At 44.3% G+C, this 18,862-nt stretch overlaps 2 protein-coding genes across 7 annotated transcripts in view; one reads left to right on the top strand and one right to left on the bottom strand.

Moving 5' to 3' along the window:
- Positions 1–18,862, bottom strand: part of CSGALNACT1 (chondroitin sulfate N-acetylgalactosaminyltransferase 1) — an 84,793-nt gene that overhangs the window by 30,159 nt on the left and 35,772 nt on the right. For 3 of the 6 annotated variants that reach the window (XM_073340301.2, XM_073340302.1, XM_073340303.2), the window contains exons 1-2: positions 11,418–11,525; positions 2,245–3,152 (exon numbers count right to left, since the gene is read on the bottom strand). In XM_073340301.2, coding sequence (XP_073196402.1) covers positions 2,245–2,878 — 634 coding nt within the window. In that variant the 5' untranslated portion in view covers positions 2,879–3,152; positions 11,418–11,525. Of the gene's footprint in view, positions 1–2,244; positions 3,153–11,417; positions 11,530–18,862 lie in introns of those variants that run through there. The other 3 variants (XM_073340300.2, XM_078852416.1, XM_073340297.2) reach the window with 2 other exon arrangements.
- SH2D4A (SH2 domain containing 4A) overlaps positions 1–18,862 on the top strand; it is a 106,600-nt gene that overhangs the window by 64,163 nt on the left and 23,575 nt on the right. The window lies entirely within an intron of this gene.

Raw genomic sequence — 18,862 nt, 5'->3', positions numbered from 1 at the left:
CCCATTACTTGCTGTGGGTTTGAGTCTGCTCTGAGGGAGCCTTCCTGATCTTACACAGCCTGCACGGAGGCCGAGCAAACCTGCACCAGTCAAACATGACACTGCCCAAAGGGGAGAAATCCACCTCTGAGCAGGGAGCCAGCACAAGGCCTAGGCCTGGCCGAGTCTCACTTACACATTACACCCCTGCAACTGGCCCTATCCCTCTGAGGTGACTTCAGAGTGGCCTTATACCATCGCTTTGCGTAGCACAGTGGGGTCCTGGCCCAGGGCTGGGATTCTTGGGTGCTCTAGTAACACAAATAAATAATAGATCATTACTAATCATCTCCCCCTCCCCAATAGGGAGGCAGTTCCCCTGCAGCTTTAGCATGCTCCGGAATTCAAGGTAACCACTGATATGACATAAATAAGCCAGTCAACTGATCCCCGGCAGGCACAAATGGGTTTGCTTCCCAGGATATCAGTGGAGCTGCACCTGTTCACATCAGCAGAGACTCTGGCCCATTGCCTGGATCACCTCTAATAGCCAGTATGAATTTTTATACTGATAGTCGTTTTTGGCAAACAATGTTCATGATGTTTTGTTCTAACCTATCCCAAGAATACGCTGGCTCTCGATGTCTCATTTTCTATACGTTATCTCATGTACACTAGAAGAACCATATTATTGAAATCTAGCTATTGCTGTGTTTGTACAGCACCTAGAGCAGTGGAGTCCTGGTCCATGGCTGGAGCTCCCAGGCATTAGGGTAATACAAAGAATAAATCATCATCATCTATTTATATTATTAAACAATAGGCTGGGGACCTGGAGGGTGCAGGGTGAGAAACAAGCAACTCAAGGTATGTCTACCCGTAGGGCGGCCCATAGAGTACGGACACCGCACTCCCAGCAAGCACGGGTATAAACAGCACTGGACACAGTGAGCTAGGGCTTACGTGACTACCGTAGAGTAGAGCAGAGTGCCCTACATGCCTGAACCCCAACGTATATATCCCACCCAGTGCTCTGCAAGCCCAAAACAGCGCCTCCCACAGCTACATGGCTATGTTTAGCAGTGTTAACATCTCACAAGGCTCCAGCAGCGGGGAAAGGGCTCTGGCTGGGGGCAAGCAGTGGGGAGGCAGCTGGGAAAGTAACAACTGACCAGTGACTAAAGCAGAGATGGTTTGTCTCCACCATCCCAGAGAACGCATTAGCCCCACCTTTGCTAATCGAGATCAGATGAAGAAAGCACCCCTTAGTACCCAAAGGCTGTAGGGTTCATAAGCTATTCAACCAAGAGGCAGGGACCCCACAAAGGTGCTCTTGAATCTGCATTCCTGTCCTGCAAGATGCAGTGACTGAGAGTGGTCCCTCTGGAAAAGGCAGGCATGTAGCACTCTCAGCAAATGTCAGCTAGAAGGCTGAAGCCGAAATGCCAGAAGAGCAAGGAGATAAATTTCCTCCTTTATCTTAAATTCAGCTGGATTAATTAGCCATGCATCTTAAATCTCCTTTACAACTACTGGCATCAGACAGAAAAAGGGGAATGCAGGCACACGAATAAAGTGAATCCAGGGCTACTGTATTACCAGTGATGAGGTTGCTTTCTAGCACTGCTAACTCTTCTTTTTTCTACCATGCCTCATGGTCAGCATAACATGCAGTGACATGCAAAGTCAGCAAAGAGGCCCAGGACCGAATGGGGAGAGACATTCGGACAAATGCACCATGAAATTTGGCTAACCATGGCACCATGGTGATCCATGTTCATTAGCTCTCAATAGTCGCTGGGACACTGCACCCCATATTCTTCACAGTGATATTATTATAATATAATTATGACATCATCATCCAAAATACGTCAACACCTTTCAGAGTAGAAAGAAAAGGAGTACTTGTGGCACCTTAGAGACTAGCTCACGAAAGCTTATGCTCAAATAAATTGGTTAGTCTCTAAGGTGCCACAAGTCCTCCTTTTCTTTTTGCGAATACAGACTAACACGGCTGTTACTCTGAAACCTTTCAGAGTAGAAACGCCCTTTATATTACCCCGATCTCTAGAGGTAGCCCTTCAGGTCAGGGGTGAGGCACTTTGGCTGGGGACAGCACTGGGAAGCTGTGGCTGAAGCTGCCTGAACTGTGTGTGTTCTGTGGATAGACAGAGGATGGGCAGATGCCCATGTGGTAACACCAGAGACCTTCACCAGCACCAAACTCCCGCATCAACAAGGAGTCCTGTTCCCACAGGTACAAACCTTCTATGAAGTCCGAGGCTGCGTACATGTGATGGTTTGTGTTGCTATCACTGTTCTGGCTGTTTAAAGTTTCCAGGGCCAACTCAATAGCCTCCGCTAGCTCGTCCCGCTTGTCCTTCCTCACGGGTTTCTCCTCGGGGTGGCGTGTCAGCCCTGTATCCAGCTGATACACCTTCTGCAGGGTGAAACTCTCGAAGGGCACAGCTGCGTACTCCGTGGGCAACTTGGCGCCGGCGTGCACCTCAGCTCTGTCTATTTGGGAGCGCAGGAACTCCAGCAGGTCAGCGGGGGTCTTCTCTGGGTTGCTGCGCTCCAGCCCCGGGCCCAGCGAGTCCGTGTAATGGTCCTGCAGGCTCTTCAGCTGCTCGCTCCGCTCCTGCAGCTCATCCTTCAGCTGCGCGATTTGCTTCTTGAGGCTGTTGATGTAATTATGGTGCTGCTCCTCCCGCTCCTGCAGAATGGCCTGGTACCCCTCCTTTCCTGTTGGGCTGTTGGCCCTGGGGAATGCAAGCTGCTCATCGATGCCCTTCGGCGTACAGGCCAACATGTAGAGGATGGACACGGCAGAGCAGAGCACCACAAGCAGAACGACCATCCGCGGGAGCCAGGCACTCAGCCCTCGCCGAACCATCATCTCTCCGGGAGCAGGTGTGGGTACGTCAGCACCTACATCGCTGTGTGTCCCCCAACAGTAACCCTAAACAGATGCATGTACGTGCATGAGCGGGTTTCGCAGCTTCCCTCTAAAGTGCTTGCTCCCCTCGGGTATCAGGTGCAGCCTCACGTGTACTTGGCAGTGCTAAGAGCCCAGCTGCAAAGGAGACGCTGTGAGCCGAGTGACGCCAGCCACTCCCCACAGTCACTCCCATTATTATCTTATCAGCTTGCAGTAGTCGGCAAAGGGTGACCTGAAAGACAAGCAACAAAGACCAGTTATGGATCCATATGCCACTCAGTGGTCGAGAATGGACGAGGGCTGTAAGCATGCACATGTGCAGTAGCATTTCCTACTGTACCTTGTAGAGCTGCTTAAGCAGCGCAGAATGCTGTGTCGTACTCTTCAGCTGTGGACAATGCTAAATCTGTGAGGTGCTAAGGTGCTGGCCCTGGAAATCGCATACACATGCGGTATCTTGAGATTCCCCCCACTGCAGCATGGGTCATGGATCACCAGCTAGGATTATCTGAGCAGGTCTCACCTCATGAGTTCCCTGCCATCCAGGGGCCTCGGGCAATGGTTGCACCTTGGTCTCTCCTGTTCTCTGTCTCCTGAAGACTAAATTGCTTTAGTTTAACCAAAACGTCACCCTCAACACAGGGTTAGCTGGGTGGAATGTAATGGCCTGTGATGTACAGGTCAGAGTAGATGAGCTGATGAGCTCGAAGCCCCTTCTGGCGTAAACCTCTATGAAACTTTAGACACACCGAGTAGTCCCAGTTAAAGCACACTAGGGAACTCTTAGTGCATGCTAGCAGGGTCCACACAGGCCAGTTAGTGCTCTTTAGTAGTGTGCCTTGTTGTACCATGGAGACAAGCCCACTGACTATGGACAAGAGGTCTGGGCTTAAAAGTCTACTAAATCCTACAAACACTTCAGGAAGCCTACAGCGGCCATCTCATGGCCAGATTTTCAAACAAGCACAAATTCACATTTTCAAGTCCCCAGCGCCCACAGTTGGCACCAGATTTCCAAACAAGCTTAGCTCCGACACTGGTTCCTAATTAAGATTTTCAAAGGGGCTCAGCACCTAGCAGACCCCACTGCGATATGTGTGGCCAGATTTTATGTGCGGGGCACAGAGCATTCTCAACAGCAAGGCTTGCAGCTCTGGTTTCACTTGTAGCATTCTGCAGTGTCTAGGGGAAATTGTCTAAGTAAATAGTGGAGGCATCTTTTGATTATTTTGTTCTTTAAAAAAAATAATCCTAGGAAATGCTGTACAAAAAGCCATGTGAAGAGATGATTACGGATGGGACTTTCAGACTCATTTAGTATTGGCCCAACTCTGCTGCTACTGAAGTATTTTATCATTGACTTCACTGGGAGCAGAGTGGAAAGCTATTGAAAAAAGTCCACTCTACATTTGCATTGTTAAGCTCTCAGAAGTCATGAAATCTAAGTTAGCCTTACCCCTACCACCTTGCATGTCTGCCTTGTGGTATGGTTTTCAGTTTCTTGCAGCTGCATCAGTCTAGCTACAAATATCCCCACAATGACAGGCCCCAAGATAAACATATTTTACTCATGAGAATAATACAACTTCTGGGGCCATTGCTGGATCTTGACCCAAAGCCAATTGTAAACAATGGGGTTCTTTCTACGGACTTCAATGGGCTTTGGATCAGGCCACTACATATAATGGAGTGGGGACAAGGAGGTAGGAACAGACTTTAAGGGACAATGAGTAAACAGCTGTGGACATGAGTTTCATACCTCATAAAAAGAAAAGGAGTACTTGTGGCACCTTAGAGACTAACCAATTTGAGTATAAGCTTTTGTGAGCTACAGCTCACTTCATCCAATGAAGTGAGCTGTAGCTCACAAAAGCTTATGCTCAAATAAATTGGTTAGTCTCTAAGGTGCCACAAGTCCGCCTTTTCTTTTTGAGAATACAGACTAACACGGCTGTTACTCTGATACCTCATAAAGTTTAAGACCAAAGGAACCATCAGATCATCTAGTCAGGAGGTTCCTAGTCTAACCTCCTTCATATCACAGCCTATAAACCATTACCTTTCATCCTCATATCTCTATATTAAACCCAAAGGATTTAGTTAGACAAAAACATTTCAGTCCTCAGGAAACTAAATTGTGTGCCGCAGACAGAAGAGGAGGGGTCAAGGTGCCACCAAGGCCCAAGGTCCCTGCAACAGGGAATGGATTGAGATATGCCCAGAAGATGCGAACAGGTGATCCATACCCCATGCTACAGAGGAAGGAGGGAAAACCTCCAGCAAAGGTTCCTGCCAATCTGATCTGAGGGGGGTCACCTAAAAGAGCTAGTTACACACATTCTTCTCTTAAATAATGGAGGAAGAAGCTATAGGTTCAAGATGACTTTCAGCAGGCTGAGTTTATGAATTGTTTGCTCAAGCCATCTTCCACATTATCATTCCCAGATAGAAAGCAGATGGGAAGGTTGTGAAATTGTCTTGCAAGCACAGCCACAAAGAAAATACACAAGAGCTACTTGTAGTATGAACCTTGGTTTTCCATCTCTCTATTGTTCCTGGTGACTTGTACTACAGCAATTCTCCACTGAAATGACTGGCCCTTTAGTTTTTATCAGTGTTTAACAGCTGTGCGGTGTCACTTAGGCATGTGGGTTTGTTTGCAGGGAAAGCTATAAAAATACAGCTCTACTTTTTAAGTGACACTGAACCGCTGATAAAATATTTATAAGATTTCCCAAAAAATGCCAGTGATGTCAATGGAGAATTGTTGCAATAGACAAAAATATTCAAAGCAGCAGAAAGAGAGCACAGAGAGGAGCTTGTAGATCAAACTCTACTTGCCTTTTCTCAATGATCTTTTCTCAAGAGCAGCTCACCCAGCTTCAGCTAATCCTTACTTGGTCATAATCATCTCTTCTTTAATTGACTTCCCGTCACTCATACTGAAAATGCACATAGTGTACTAGGTGCTGTCAACATGGTAACACCTCTTCATTCCTTTCACATTTGTCAACTGCCTACCTCTTCAATTTGCCTTTTGTTCTGCAAAAGGCTGTACCACAGCTGCTTCTTACAGATGCGCTGTGAAAGCAGGTCTCCTGAAATGCAAGGGATCTATTCAAGGCATAGAAATTAATTTGGGCATTTTTAACTCTCGAATGTATAAGGCCAAAGGACTGCAAGAAGGGAGTGGGCAGTGAGGCAAGGGGCAGGAAGTGGTAGGATGTAGTACATAAACTGCTGTGTACGTATGCTTCACTTCGCACAATCAGTCCATTGACTGCATTGGCATACGCTGAACTTTAGTGAAAGGATTAGTTGTGCTAACAGAGCATAAACCGAAATTACATCTCCATGTCTTAGATAAACACACCCTTTTAGTTCTCAAAGAGGCATCAGGCTAGGGCTTTGGTTAAAGAGCTCTTCCAGTGTTGACCCTCCAATACACATCTATAGCTATGCTTGCTCAAACATACAGCTCTTTGTCTAGGGGGTCCCCTCCTCCCTGGTCGCCTTTTTCTGGATTTTTTAAATCTCATTTGTCAGACATCTCTAAATGCACTTCAAGGACACTGTATGGTCTGACTGCTTTGTTCACTCAATAGCAAGAGAGAAATGGATGCTGTGGGAAGGCCACCATAGTATCACCGGTTTCAGAGTAACAGCCGTGTTAGTCTGTATTCACAAAAAGAAAAGGAGGACTTGTGGCACCTTAGAGACTAACCAATTTATTTGAGCATGAGCTTTCGTGAGCTACCTCTAATGTGAGCTGCATCCGATGAAGTGAGCTGTAGCTCATGAAAGTTTATGCTCAAATAAATTGGTTAGTCTCTAAGGTGCCACAAGTCCTCCTTTTCTTCATGGTATCGCCGTGACCTGTGCTGTATGGGAGAGTGAGTGAGTGAGTGAGTGTGGTAGTGATGAGACGGATGGGACACGACTGTCCCCTATCACTCACAACGTGTCACATCTGCTCATTTAAATGTATCAACTCCCTGGATTAGCCCAACTTCTTGAGCGGCCCTATTAGATCAGTCAAGGGCTGCAGGCTACAAGCTCTATTTCTGCTGCCTTGCTTGCATAGCTGGCAGCAGGAAATGAAACGAGCATCCATCCACTTGTCTCTGTGACAGGGTACCCTTTACTGGGCAGCAGCCCTCAAGCTTAGAGCAGGAGCTCTGGGGGGATCTCTAGGAGGACAAGACATGTAGCAGATTACAGAATATGGAGAGTCTCTAGCTGGGGAAACAGTCAGGTGACCCTGAGTGCAGGCCTCAAGGCCCCCAGGAATCAATCGGGGAAGGGTCACCCTCTCTCACTAATGGGAGCAGCAACATCTCTGGTGCATGCAGCGATAACACACACATATGGACAGGAGGAACACAGAGGGTAGCCAGTCCTCCCCACCCCTGCAATCACACCTCTGACTGCAGTGTAGACATACGCTTAGACATGTAGGGCCAGATCCTCAGCAGGTGTAAATAAGAGGAGCACCACGGATTTCATTGGCGCTTTGCAAATTTGTACCAGCTGGAGGCCTGGGCTGCAGCACACATGTGCACTGCAATCTCAGGTTTTCCATAAAATGACCTAAGAATGCCTGTGTGTTCTGTGGTGCTCAATAGCTAATTGTATTAAGAACTTGTGATTCCGGCAGATCAGGTACCAGCTCATGCCAAAGCCCCAGGCCAATTTACTTGTGTATTAGTATAGATCAAAGTGATTGTTAAATGTATAAGAGTGTATTTGGTGTTTAAACTTCAAGAAAACTAATGGGATGTTACTGGCATTGTTTTCATGTATCTATATCCCGTTATAATGTAATAGCACACACTTACACTGTGTACACCCCTGTAACTAAATAACCCACCAATCAAGAAAGAAGCCTTGTGGAATGCAAATGAAGAATTTTAACAGAAAAGTGCTAATTTCAAAACAATTGAGGATTGGAGGTCAAAGACTCTAAAGATAGGTTTCAGAGTAGCAGCCATGTTAGTCTGTATCCGCAAAAAGAAAAAGGAGGACTTGTGGCACCTTAGAGACTAACAAATGCATTCCTCACTCTCCGTCATCAAAGGAAGAGCCCATGTGGGTAGTGACCCTGTCAGCTTGTTTTCTGTGCGTAGAAGCTATAAGAATGGATTCAGGGAAAGATGCTTCATCTCTGGACAGTTTGGATTCTAACTGAACGAGAAGACAAGAGATCCACAGGGTTATTCTGGGTAGTCCTGAGAGACTTTTGGGAAACTGGCAGATTACTACATCTCTGCTACGATTTGGAATTATGGATTGTGACTCACCTCTACATATATTTTACCTGCTTTAACCTCTCAATAACTCTTATTTCCTTTTCTTAGCTAATAAAACATTAGTTAGTTTACTATAGAATTGGCTACCAGCATTGTCTTCAGTGTAAGATCTAGGGTACCAGTTGATCTGAGGTAAGTGGCTGGTCTCTTGAGACTGGGAGCAACCAAATATGGTGTGATTTTTGGTGTAAGTAACCATTTTTCACATAGACCAGCTTGCCTGGAGGGCAAGATAGACCTGAGAGTCTAAGGGGACTACCTGCCTCCATGGTAAGACTGTGACAGTGATCCAGGAGTTTACATTTGCTACTGGCTTGGTGATATCTAATTACGAAGTACACTATCAGTTTGGGGTGTCTGCCCTGTTTCTGGCAGTCTGCCCTGAGGTAGGCGCACTCGGTGGTGAGCCACTCCAGACAGCACGACAGTAGTATTAGTCTATCTGAAGCAAGAAGCGCTAATGAAACCCCATTGATCATGGCTACTCAATGAAAGTGTTGATGCTCTAATTTAATTTAACCCAATATACGCAGGAACATTTCCCCTATTACTCTGTCCTGTTAACCTAGACCTCCCGGAAGAGGTTGCTTCAGCACAGTTTACTGGGTGTTTTTCATATACTTTGCATGCCATACACAGAGCAGTGCACAGTGGCATTGCTCTCAGCAGAGGGCCAGATGCAGTCACCCTCCCCACATGAGTAGGGCCTTATATTGCAAATAGCCTCACTATAGTCAATGGGTCTGTTAGTGGCACAAGGCACTTCTTAGCGGCGGAATCTGGGCCACATTTTGTTTCCATGGAATTCTGGGTAATACACCCTCCCATCCCCTGCTCCTTCCTTCCAGCATTTGGTGTTTTAGAAGCATTTCAAAGAACAAGGGATTTGTCTCAGGAGGTTAAAAATGATGTAGCAAGCCATGCATTTCAGATCTGCATTTTGGCTCCAAATACCAACCACAGAATCACAGAAAGAAAAACAAACTGAGAACTACATGCCAAACCCTCTGCTATGGGGTAGAGTGGACGGCCACAGCCCTGCTGTCCCCAAACAGTGCAAGGACCTTCTGCAGGACTGTGTGGGCCCGGAGGGGTGTTCTAGGGTTGGAAATAGGAGGGCAGCTTGGACTTCCTTCCCTCCACAGAAAGCAGGATTCCCAGTGGAAATCTGAGTGGGACTTACTGCTGGAGGGGACAGCTAGGTCTCAGAAGCATGAAACAGAGTCAATGGCAGCTCCAAAGAGGGCCACAGTGCCACACAGAGCCGATGGCTATCCCTGGAACAGGCTGGAGGCTGTGAGATTCTGCATGGCTTTCCCAGCAGATATATTGGGACTGTCCACAACCTCTCCACCCTCTCTACAACTCCTTTCCCATGAGAGGCACAAACGCCTGTAATTCCACAAGTTTGGGGTAAACGTTGTACCCTCCGGCGAGCACGGTCCCCTCAGTTTAGACTGTGAGCTCCTAGGGGCAGAGACCTGGCGTACAGCCTAGCACAAAGGAGCCCTCATCAGGCTCTCTAGGCACTACTGCACTATAAAGAATAGTGATTTATCACATGACCTAGTGTTATCACTGCGAAGCTGTCAAGTCAGCCCAGAGGAAAATGCTGCCAGTGAAACTGTAGCTGTTCCACTGAAGATCCAATGACATATGGAACGCTATCTGCAGGGCAGACTCCCAGCCCCTGGGACACAGAGAATGGTAAATATTTTAACAGTCTCCGCAGTGTAATTCCTACAGTGACTGCCGCTCACACCACAGCTCTCGGGCCCTGGCGGCTCCACCACCGTGCCAAGCAACTGCTTCTAGTCTCTCGCTTTATCCCCCTAAAGCATCCAAAATCCTGGTAAAAGGACTCAGGATGAGAGAAGCTGTGTGTGTGGGGTGGGGGGGGGAGGTGTTTGAGAGACCTTGACCTATGAACGGCATACGTCAGTATCTATGAGTAAAAAGATCAGAAAGGAAGTGAGAATGCCCCCCAACTCCCAGCTCGTGTCACTCAGCCAAACTTCCAGCGCTAGGACTGTATTGTACTCTGAACTGAAGCACATGGCATTTTGCTTGAACTTTTAAAAAATTCTAACAAAGTGCAGCTGTTCAATGCACAGTGCCCATATGCAAAATGGAGCCTTATGCTACTTATGGAGTGAGGTGCTACCCACTATGAGTAAGGGGTCCAGAATCAGTCCTCTGGGAGCAAAGAACATAAACATACCTTCACTGGGTGAGAAAACCTTCTGAAAATCTTTACAGACTTCTTCTAACTGGCTGGCCAGGGATTTCCCCCCAAGTCTCTTCCAAGGGAGTCCTGTCTTTCTTGTCAGCCTTGTCTAAACTGCCTGTCCAGAGGTGAGGGGTAGGAATTTGAATGGAAGACAGGGGAAAGAAGGCAACCCTTTGATAAATTTACTGTACCCTCACGCTCTTCCTTCAGATCCTTACAGAGGGACTCCTTGTGTATCAATCCCCTTACTTATAATGTCTATGCAGCTTCTCCTTCTTGAACTATTTCCCCATGAATCCTCTTTGTCGGAGTTACAACGCAAGCACTTTGGCACAGGGACAGATCCTCAGCTAGTGTAAATCAGCATGGTTTCATTGACATCAGCGAGCTACAGCTTTACATTAGCTGAGGACCTGGCCCTTTCTCCTAGTGCGCGATCTATAAAAGCCCCATATGCATTTATGAAACTATACAGAATGGTTATGGACCATAACTAACTAATATGGTTAATTTGCGTAACATGAACACGCAGCGCAGAACATTTGCCATCACAATGTAAAATGAAAGCTCCCACACACCTCTTAAAAAGTGTTTTCTCAGCTGTTCCAGGTTTTTTGGTCTGACTGCAGGCAATAATTTAAAAAAAGTAAGAAGTCTCTTTTCTATCCCATATTTTGTTTTCTGAGAGGTTTGTCCCTGGAGCAATAATTGCTCTATTCACAAAGCAGTAGGACATGTTAGATGAGGGGTACAAAGTTACTAAAATAAATTATGCACAAGAAACCTGGTCTTAGTGACACACAGCCCTGATCCCCTGAACACTTCAAACTCTACCACACTTAGTCTAGAATCAACAGAGCACTGAAATGCAGATAAAGGCTAGTTATGAAAATTACCTGTCCAGAATCGAAGTATAAATAGCACATACTATACCCTTGGAGAAAAGAGAAAAACTTACTGTATAGAGACTTCTTTAATCTTTGGAGCCAGAGTTCTTCACCAAAGAAACTATGCACTGCCCTTCGTAACCCCAAGGAGACAGAGAAGTCACTGCTTGTGCCTGTGTGTTAAAATGCTCTCTGTAACTGACTCCTCCCACAGAGAGACAATTACTTTGTTTTCTTCCTATAAGTGACAGTTAAGGTTGGGTCTTTTCCTCCCAAATAAAGATATAATGTGGTTCTCAAAACAATCGAAAAAGCCCCACAAGTGTGTCCTTGACCATGGAAGTATTATCGTGGGGTTTTGTCCAGGGACGAAACTGGAAGTAAAGACAGTGGTTTTAAATTCAACATACTGCAATGGGTTTCCAATTCTGAGAGGCACAAAAAGTCAGTGTAGAACACGCTGCTTTTCCTTCCATCAATACTCTTTATATCCTTGCGCTACTAATTTAATTGGTTTCCCATTAGTGAGATAGGGCTGTAACTTTATCTTGACTGCATTGTCTGCTATAGAGTTGCAGAGGAGATTATAGTTCTGAGGCCAGGAGCATACTCTGCTCTGATTAGATTCAGCCTAAATGTTTCTTGAAGCAATTCTCTGACACAGGCAGCAAAGGGGCAAAGGTGCTACCATTCTGGACGTCCTTCAATAAACAAGCTGTTTTTAATATCAAAAACATTTTTCACAAGAAAAGCAAAATATACTATTCCCAGGGGAAAAAAAAAAGCTTTGTTATTCTGTCTATTACAGAACATCAATGAAAGATCAGGCCCTCTGCGTGCTAGGCACCGTACAGGTAGTTAAAGAGGACAGTCCCTGCCCCAGTGATCTTACAATCTAGGTAGATTTTTGTTCGCAGCATCTACTTTGTCCGGATAAAACAACATTATTAGAATGTTGAAAGGCAAACAAGTGTGAAAGTCAAGCCATTCAAAATTAAGGCTAAGAAAAAGAAAGGCTTAGGGGGAGATGATTCAAACCCTAACCAGACCACTCCAAAACAGAAAGTTTTTCCATTTAGATGCTGTGTGTGGTCCCTCCACCCCAAATAATTCAACATGCCTGTTACTATACAAAATGAGCTATTATTTTATCTTAACAACACCCTCCAAATTATACCCTTCACATCAGAATGCTGCCATTTGTAAAGGACTCAGCAGTTTTTCACAGCTCAAAGCACAGACAGTTGGGCACATCCACAATCATCAGGTTGAATTGTGGTCAAGGCACCTGGATTTTCACCCTGCATTCACACTATCACTCTGCTAAACTCACTAAGCTTCAGTGCCCACTCGATATGTCCCCCCATAAGTCTCAGCACCTCTTCTTGCCTGGGGCATTTTGGAAGATTTTCAACAGGCATCATTTGAAGGCGTTCTTTTAAGAGAATTGTGGGAGAAAGAGGTCAAACTCCTACCTCCCACCCCCAGGAAACACCCATAATTCCCTACGGTGTTTCTTAGGAATTGCCTGGCATTTGCACCATTTCCAAGCTGTTTTTGCAACATGGAGGAAGTTAGGAGGAACACTGCTCACACTGGAAAAACTAAGGCTTAGCCAGCTTTCTCCCACCTAATAAGCCATGGACAGCTGAAAACCAGAGAATCCCAACACAGCCCACTCCATGTAGTGCTCTGTTCCCTTCAGGTGCAGGCCAAGCCACAGAAAAAGGTCGACAAGTCTGCTCCAGTGTTGGCTAACAGAGGTGGCTGTTTTAGTTCAAGAAGTAGAGGCTCATGCCTAAAGATTCAAAGGTCTCAGGTTCAATACCCACAGCCAACACATGTGGCATGACATCATTACATCAAACTAGTCAATTTTTTTCCAGGAAGTTTCAGCCACTTTCTTCATTCTGTTCCCACCTTGCAGCGTGTGAGAGCACATCTTCTCCCCAACTCCAAGGAACATGTGTACAACATACAAAAGGTGCAGCTGATTGCCTCAGAGATGCCTCTCACGCTGTCACCCTTAGCAAATATGGGAATGGAACAATGATGGTGCCTCTCCATAAAATGCCTATTTCTGATTAGCAACCTCTCATCAGAGGGTCTAATAACTAGATTGTTCCCAAACTGTTGCGAAACATTATTTATCATCTTAACTTTTCACAATCTGGATTTTGACTGACCTGGAATTTAGCCCAATCATTTGGCTGGAGTTGTTCCCAGAGTAAATTTTAATAAATTTGGCAACTGCCAGAGGTTTAACAAATGATTTGGCTGATCTGTTGCAATTTGATATGGCTGACTGACATCTGCTTTGTTGGAAAACTGCAGAGCCAACCCCTTCATTACATTTCACATGGGGGAGCCAATGCATGGGTGCTACCTCAAACTCATCTGTGTGCCACGGAGAAGAGCTGAACTCCCAGTCCAATTTAACTCCCACCCCACAAAAGGAAGAGCACACAGCAATATTCCTGTAACAACATCAAGCATATCAATCAGCTTAATGAGAACTCTGAGGCTTAGAGATGGGTTTTCATCATTACTGCTCTGTTAAAAGAGAATACGTGGTTATCTAATTCCTTTTGGAACACAAGTCGGGGCCGCCCATCTACAAAAGGGTTGAAGTCAAGCTAAATCGAGTTTCTAACATCACTTGGATGGTCATCGTGGTGGTGCTGCAGTAGGACACCTTAAAAACAAGACAAAATTATTTTCTCTCTGCTGGTTAAGGCAAGGAATCATCCTGGGTTGGGTTTTTTTTAGTTTGGTCTCTTATGGGGTGGTGGCCCTTTGCCTTGAGAAAGGTACAACCATGGTATGGTTTTTTCCCCCAGCTATCAATCACAAATGTTCTTTGGTTTTGTTCTACTCTATTTGCCTCTACAGTGTGATTCGGCACAGGGAAAGACTGGATGAACTCCATCAAGGAAGGAAATTTGTGGCCCCTTTAAGAGCCAGGCATGATAATAACCCAGTATTCACGGTGGAACGACTAATCTTACCAGAAATAGCAAAGCCTGGTAGAGGTAGGAACTGTAGAAAACGAAGGACATAAAGTCCACCTAGGGAAGCAAGTTTGTTGTTCATGGTTTATAGCCAATTTTTCTCTTTTTAGCGTGTTTTTGTAACTACTAATAAATTAGAATTGTTTTAAAAATTGCATATACTGAGTCAGTGCATTTTATGCCAGAGGTTCTAGGGATTCTGCCAACTTTACATTATAACGTACCAGAAGACAAATGTTCAAGGGTCTGTGCCAGAACATGGATGAAATATAGACCCTGAGTATACGTATAAGGCCAGGGTTTAGGCCCTGATTCAGCAAGGTACTTAAGCCCGCACGTAACTTTAAGCCTGTGAGTATTCCCATTGACTTCAGTGCACTTTGGGATAGAAGATAAACTACAGAAGAAAGATATTGTTATAGATCTAAGCCTTTCTGCATACTTGGATGAACAAGGCACATACAGCACAGGGAACTGAATAGATCTTGTATGTCATAAGCCATGCCCAGAAGCAGAAAAACCAAACTATCCCTAGATGCAGAGTGGAATGCGGTGTACACTTTTAGAGTGGGTGTAGAGAAGCGACAGGTAGCACTCAATTATATGCCACCTTATCAACACTTTAGCTGGAGCTGAAGACAAGGAATGAAAGTAACTACCTTGAAAAAAGCTTTTACTTCGTTATTCTATATTAGATACTCATTAAAAATCCTTTTTACAAAACAATCCTTAAAGAACAACCGAGGAGTGAGAATAGCGATACAGGGCTGGGTTCTCCAGGATGCTTCAACTAGCTTGTGATTCCCCCTGTATAGTGGGAGCTGCTGCTGGTTCAAAGCCACTAGAGGCAGTGTAGCTATCTACTATGCCAGGTGCCCCCCCACACCACTCCCACTGTAAGCGGGATGGGGAAGGTGCTGGGGAGGGGCAGGGCAGAAGCCATAAGAAGCTCAGATTTTTAGTAACTTTTTGTCATTACTTTAGCTCAGCAGAGTCTTTTTCTTGAGTGCTCTAATTCTCAGATATGTGGTTCACTTTTCTAGATTATTTTTAAAGCTCGTATAATAATCAGATCTTGTCTGCTCAGTTTCATGACAATGCTAGAACAGGAAAGCTGTATTAACTAGTTCGGAACTGTTGGAGAAAGGAACAGATGAACCACAGAGGTGGCCAGAGAATGCCGATCAGGAAAGGTTGGTGTGGAGGAGAGAGAGAAGTTTTCTTCATTCAAAATTGTGTATCTGTCCATTTTGGGGTTTTTTGTTCCAAAAGGATATTGTCACTTTTACCTATATATAAGAAACTGTTCCTTCTTTCTCTCACTCACCCCAACCCTCCCCCCCGCACAGTCTTAGGTAGAGGAAATCTTTGATAGTTCACTTCCAACACAGAGCATGACTAGGGGTAAAGTTTTCAAAAGCATGTAAGTGATTTAGGCGTGTAACTGGTCAAAACTTGGAATTTCCATACTATAAAAAATTCCAACACTTCAAAATTTGTTTTTTATTCCAAATCAGAAAACCAACAATTTCAAAAATTGCCCATAAAACAATTTTTTAAAAAAATTGCTTTGGGTTGATTGAAATGTTTTGCTCCAATTTAAATTTTTTATTTTATAAATTACAATACTATTATATAAAATACATTTCTAAATGAAAAAATATTTCAAAATGAAAAGTTAAAATGTTCCATTCTGATGTCAAAATGTTCCATTTCTGAATCCACATGTTCTCTTGGAAAAAATCTCAGTTTTGACAAAATGGCATTTTCTGGTGGAAAAATATTTCCGTGACACTTTCAACCAGCTAGACTTAGGAGCCTAAGTCCCATTTTCAAAACAGACTTACTAAAAGCCTGATTTTTACAGGTGTTTAGGCACCGAAGTCCCATTGATTTCAATGGAAGTTAGGCACCTAAATAACTCTAAATATCTGGCCCTTAGCAATCTAAGTATCACTGAAATCCAATGGTATTTAGACTCCCCTATGGGTCTAAGTCACTTTTGAAAATGGGATTTAGGTTGCTAAGTCACTTACGTGCTTTTGAAAATTTTACCTAAGATCAAACTTGCATAACCCATTGTACCAATTTATAGTCACCTAAATGTCTTAAATTCTAGCTGAGCACCAGATTTTGGTAATTCCCTGAGATACTGGCTTTCATCAGTCTCCAGATTTAAAAAAAACCCCCAAAATCTATAACTGTAGTTTACACAAACGAATTTTTAAAAGCTCCTAAACTGTTAATAATTCAGCATAGAATCTGAGTTAAATATCAGCAGTTCATCCAGGTGACATGTTGCTTTACTAATCAAGACTTCCTTGCCCAAAGGAAGAGAGTCAGCTTCCCTTCTCCAGTAACAGCTGGATTTTTATTTATTTTTTTTAAACGGTGGAAACAGGACAAGTATGACCTGCAGTCAAATCAACATTTCCTGAAAGGGTCCTAAGAATGCAGCATCTCACAACAACTTTAAATTACCGTACAAACCAAAATGTATGCTTGGCATTACATGCAACGTTGCAAACACACACTTCAGTAACAAGCTAAAGTGCCACGGCATTTGTAATTCCACCATAAAGGTACCTGACTTGGTTCTGTATAGCAAGTCAGACTCAAACTGGATACAAAGCCAACTTTTTTAGAGAAGTTATCCTTCTAAAACAGTTTCCTGAAATCTAAATATATACAAGTTAGTTAGTATTTCCAAAATTCAGACACAGATGAAAAGCAGAAAAATAAAGTACTGCCTACCAGAATTGCTGAGAGAAAGAGATTTCTTTATAAGGTGGAGGGTTATGCTAGCAAGTTTTTGTTTCTGTTCATATGGAAACCTGTCTGCGAATGACAGCATGTTTTTTATTTTAACAAGGATTGGCTAGAATGCGTGCTGGCACAGCTATGCACATTAGAGTCGTCGAAAAGAAGCAATCATCATGACAGATTTTCCCCCTGTTTTAATACAGTCTTCCTGAAGAATGTAAAATCACCCCATTTCCAAAGCAAACCCAGTTCAGTTTAAGTCAGAGAATGATACAGCTAATAGCTGCTCTCTTTTCACATCAGTTCAAGGATTTCATCTGCTCGCTGGTCTGCCTGCTTTCTAAACGACAAGCAAAAAGTGTGACCTGGAGCCTGTTAAAAACGTCCATTCTCATAGCTGCCTCATTGGTTCTTCTTGGGGGAGGTGGTTGTAAGTGCTATGCAGCATTTTATTCATTATAAAAACAAGCACTTAGAGCCCTTGCTCACATCAGGGAACACTTACTTGTGCAATTAGTCCTTCTGGTTTCAATGGCACTGTCTGAATGAGTAAGTGCTCACCTAATGAGTAAGTGCAAATAAGGGCTCCCCAATCTGGCCCCTAAGGGATTCAATCTTTGATGGGTACACAAGGATTTCTGACAGGTTTCAGAGTAACAGCCGTGTTAGTCTGTATTTGCAAAAAGAAAAGGAGTACTTGTGGCACCTTAGAGACTAACCAATTTATTTGAGCATGAGCTTTCGTGAGCTACAGCTCACTTCATCGGATGCATACCGTGGAAACTGCAGAAGACATTCCACAGTATGCATCCGATGAAGTGAGCTGTAGCTCACGAAAGCTCATGCTCAAACAAATTGGTTAGTCTCTAAGGTGCCATAAGTACTCCTTTTCTTTTTAAGGATTTCTGAGTGTAACATTGTAAAGAGCGAGAGAGATTCCTGTATTATTTTATATGACTATTAGATGTACCTCAGTTTATCTACTTGATATTATTCTGTCTGACCACATGGAGTTAAATCAAAAGTGGCTGTTAGGGAGAGGAAACAGGAAATAAAACAATAGCTAAAGATGAGATATCCTTGGGGAAAATACTTCTAGGGTCCTTAAGAGAACAGCAGGTCTGCTATGAATCAGAAGTGCCTACCTGCCTGGCTCTAGCCACGTTTATTTTTCTTAGGGTTGTGGGCCTAAGATCAAAAGGACACTGACCTGCTAAAAATCCTTGCCAAGAGAGGAAGGTGGGGGGAGATATGCATGGGAAGCAGCATCCCTGGCCTGGGGGAGGAGGTGCACTGTGGGAGACAGACGGACAGAAACTGCAGCAGGACAGTCTGACCCTCCCAGCCCAGAAGTAGGAATACCTGGGATAAGTGGAACTTATCTAAACCTTTTCCATTCCTTGCAAGTTTTGGTAAGACCCAGCTGTGTAAGCCTTATTGGTTTAACCCTTTTCTCTGCTTGCTATGCACCTTTGATTTTATACTTTGTTTTGAAGGAGACTCTATATTGGAACAGAGAAATCTGCCAGTCTGGACTGAACCAGTGATCCATCCGGCAAAGTATCTCTCATCTCTGACAGTAGCCAGTAACATCAGGGGAAGGTGGAAGAACTCTTGGAACAGATAATTAGGAAGAAACTTTCCCTTTATACGACTTGTCTAAAGGGAAAGTTTCTTCCGAACCCCTGTCAGTTAGTGACAGGTTTCAGAGTAACAGCCATGTTAGTCTGTATTCGCAAAAA

This window comes from Lepidochelys kempii, chromosome 4 (genome assembly GCF_965140285.1).
Source record: "Lepidochelys kempii isolate rLepKem1 chromosome 4, rLepKem1.hap1, whole genome shotgun sequence".
Classification (NCBI taxonomy): Eukaryota; Metazoa; Chordata; order Testudines; family Cheloniidae; genus Lepidochelys; species Lepidochelys kempii.
This window is presented reverse-complemented; position numbering and strand designations above follow the sequence as displayed.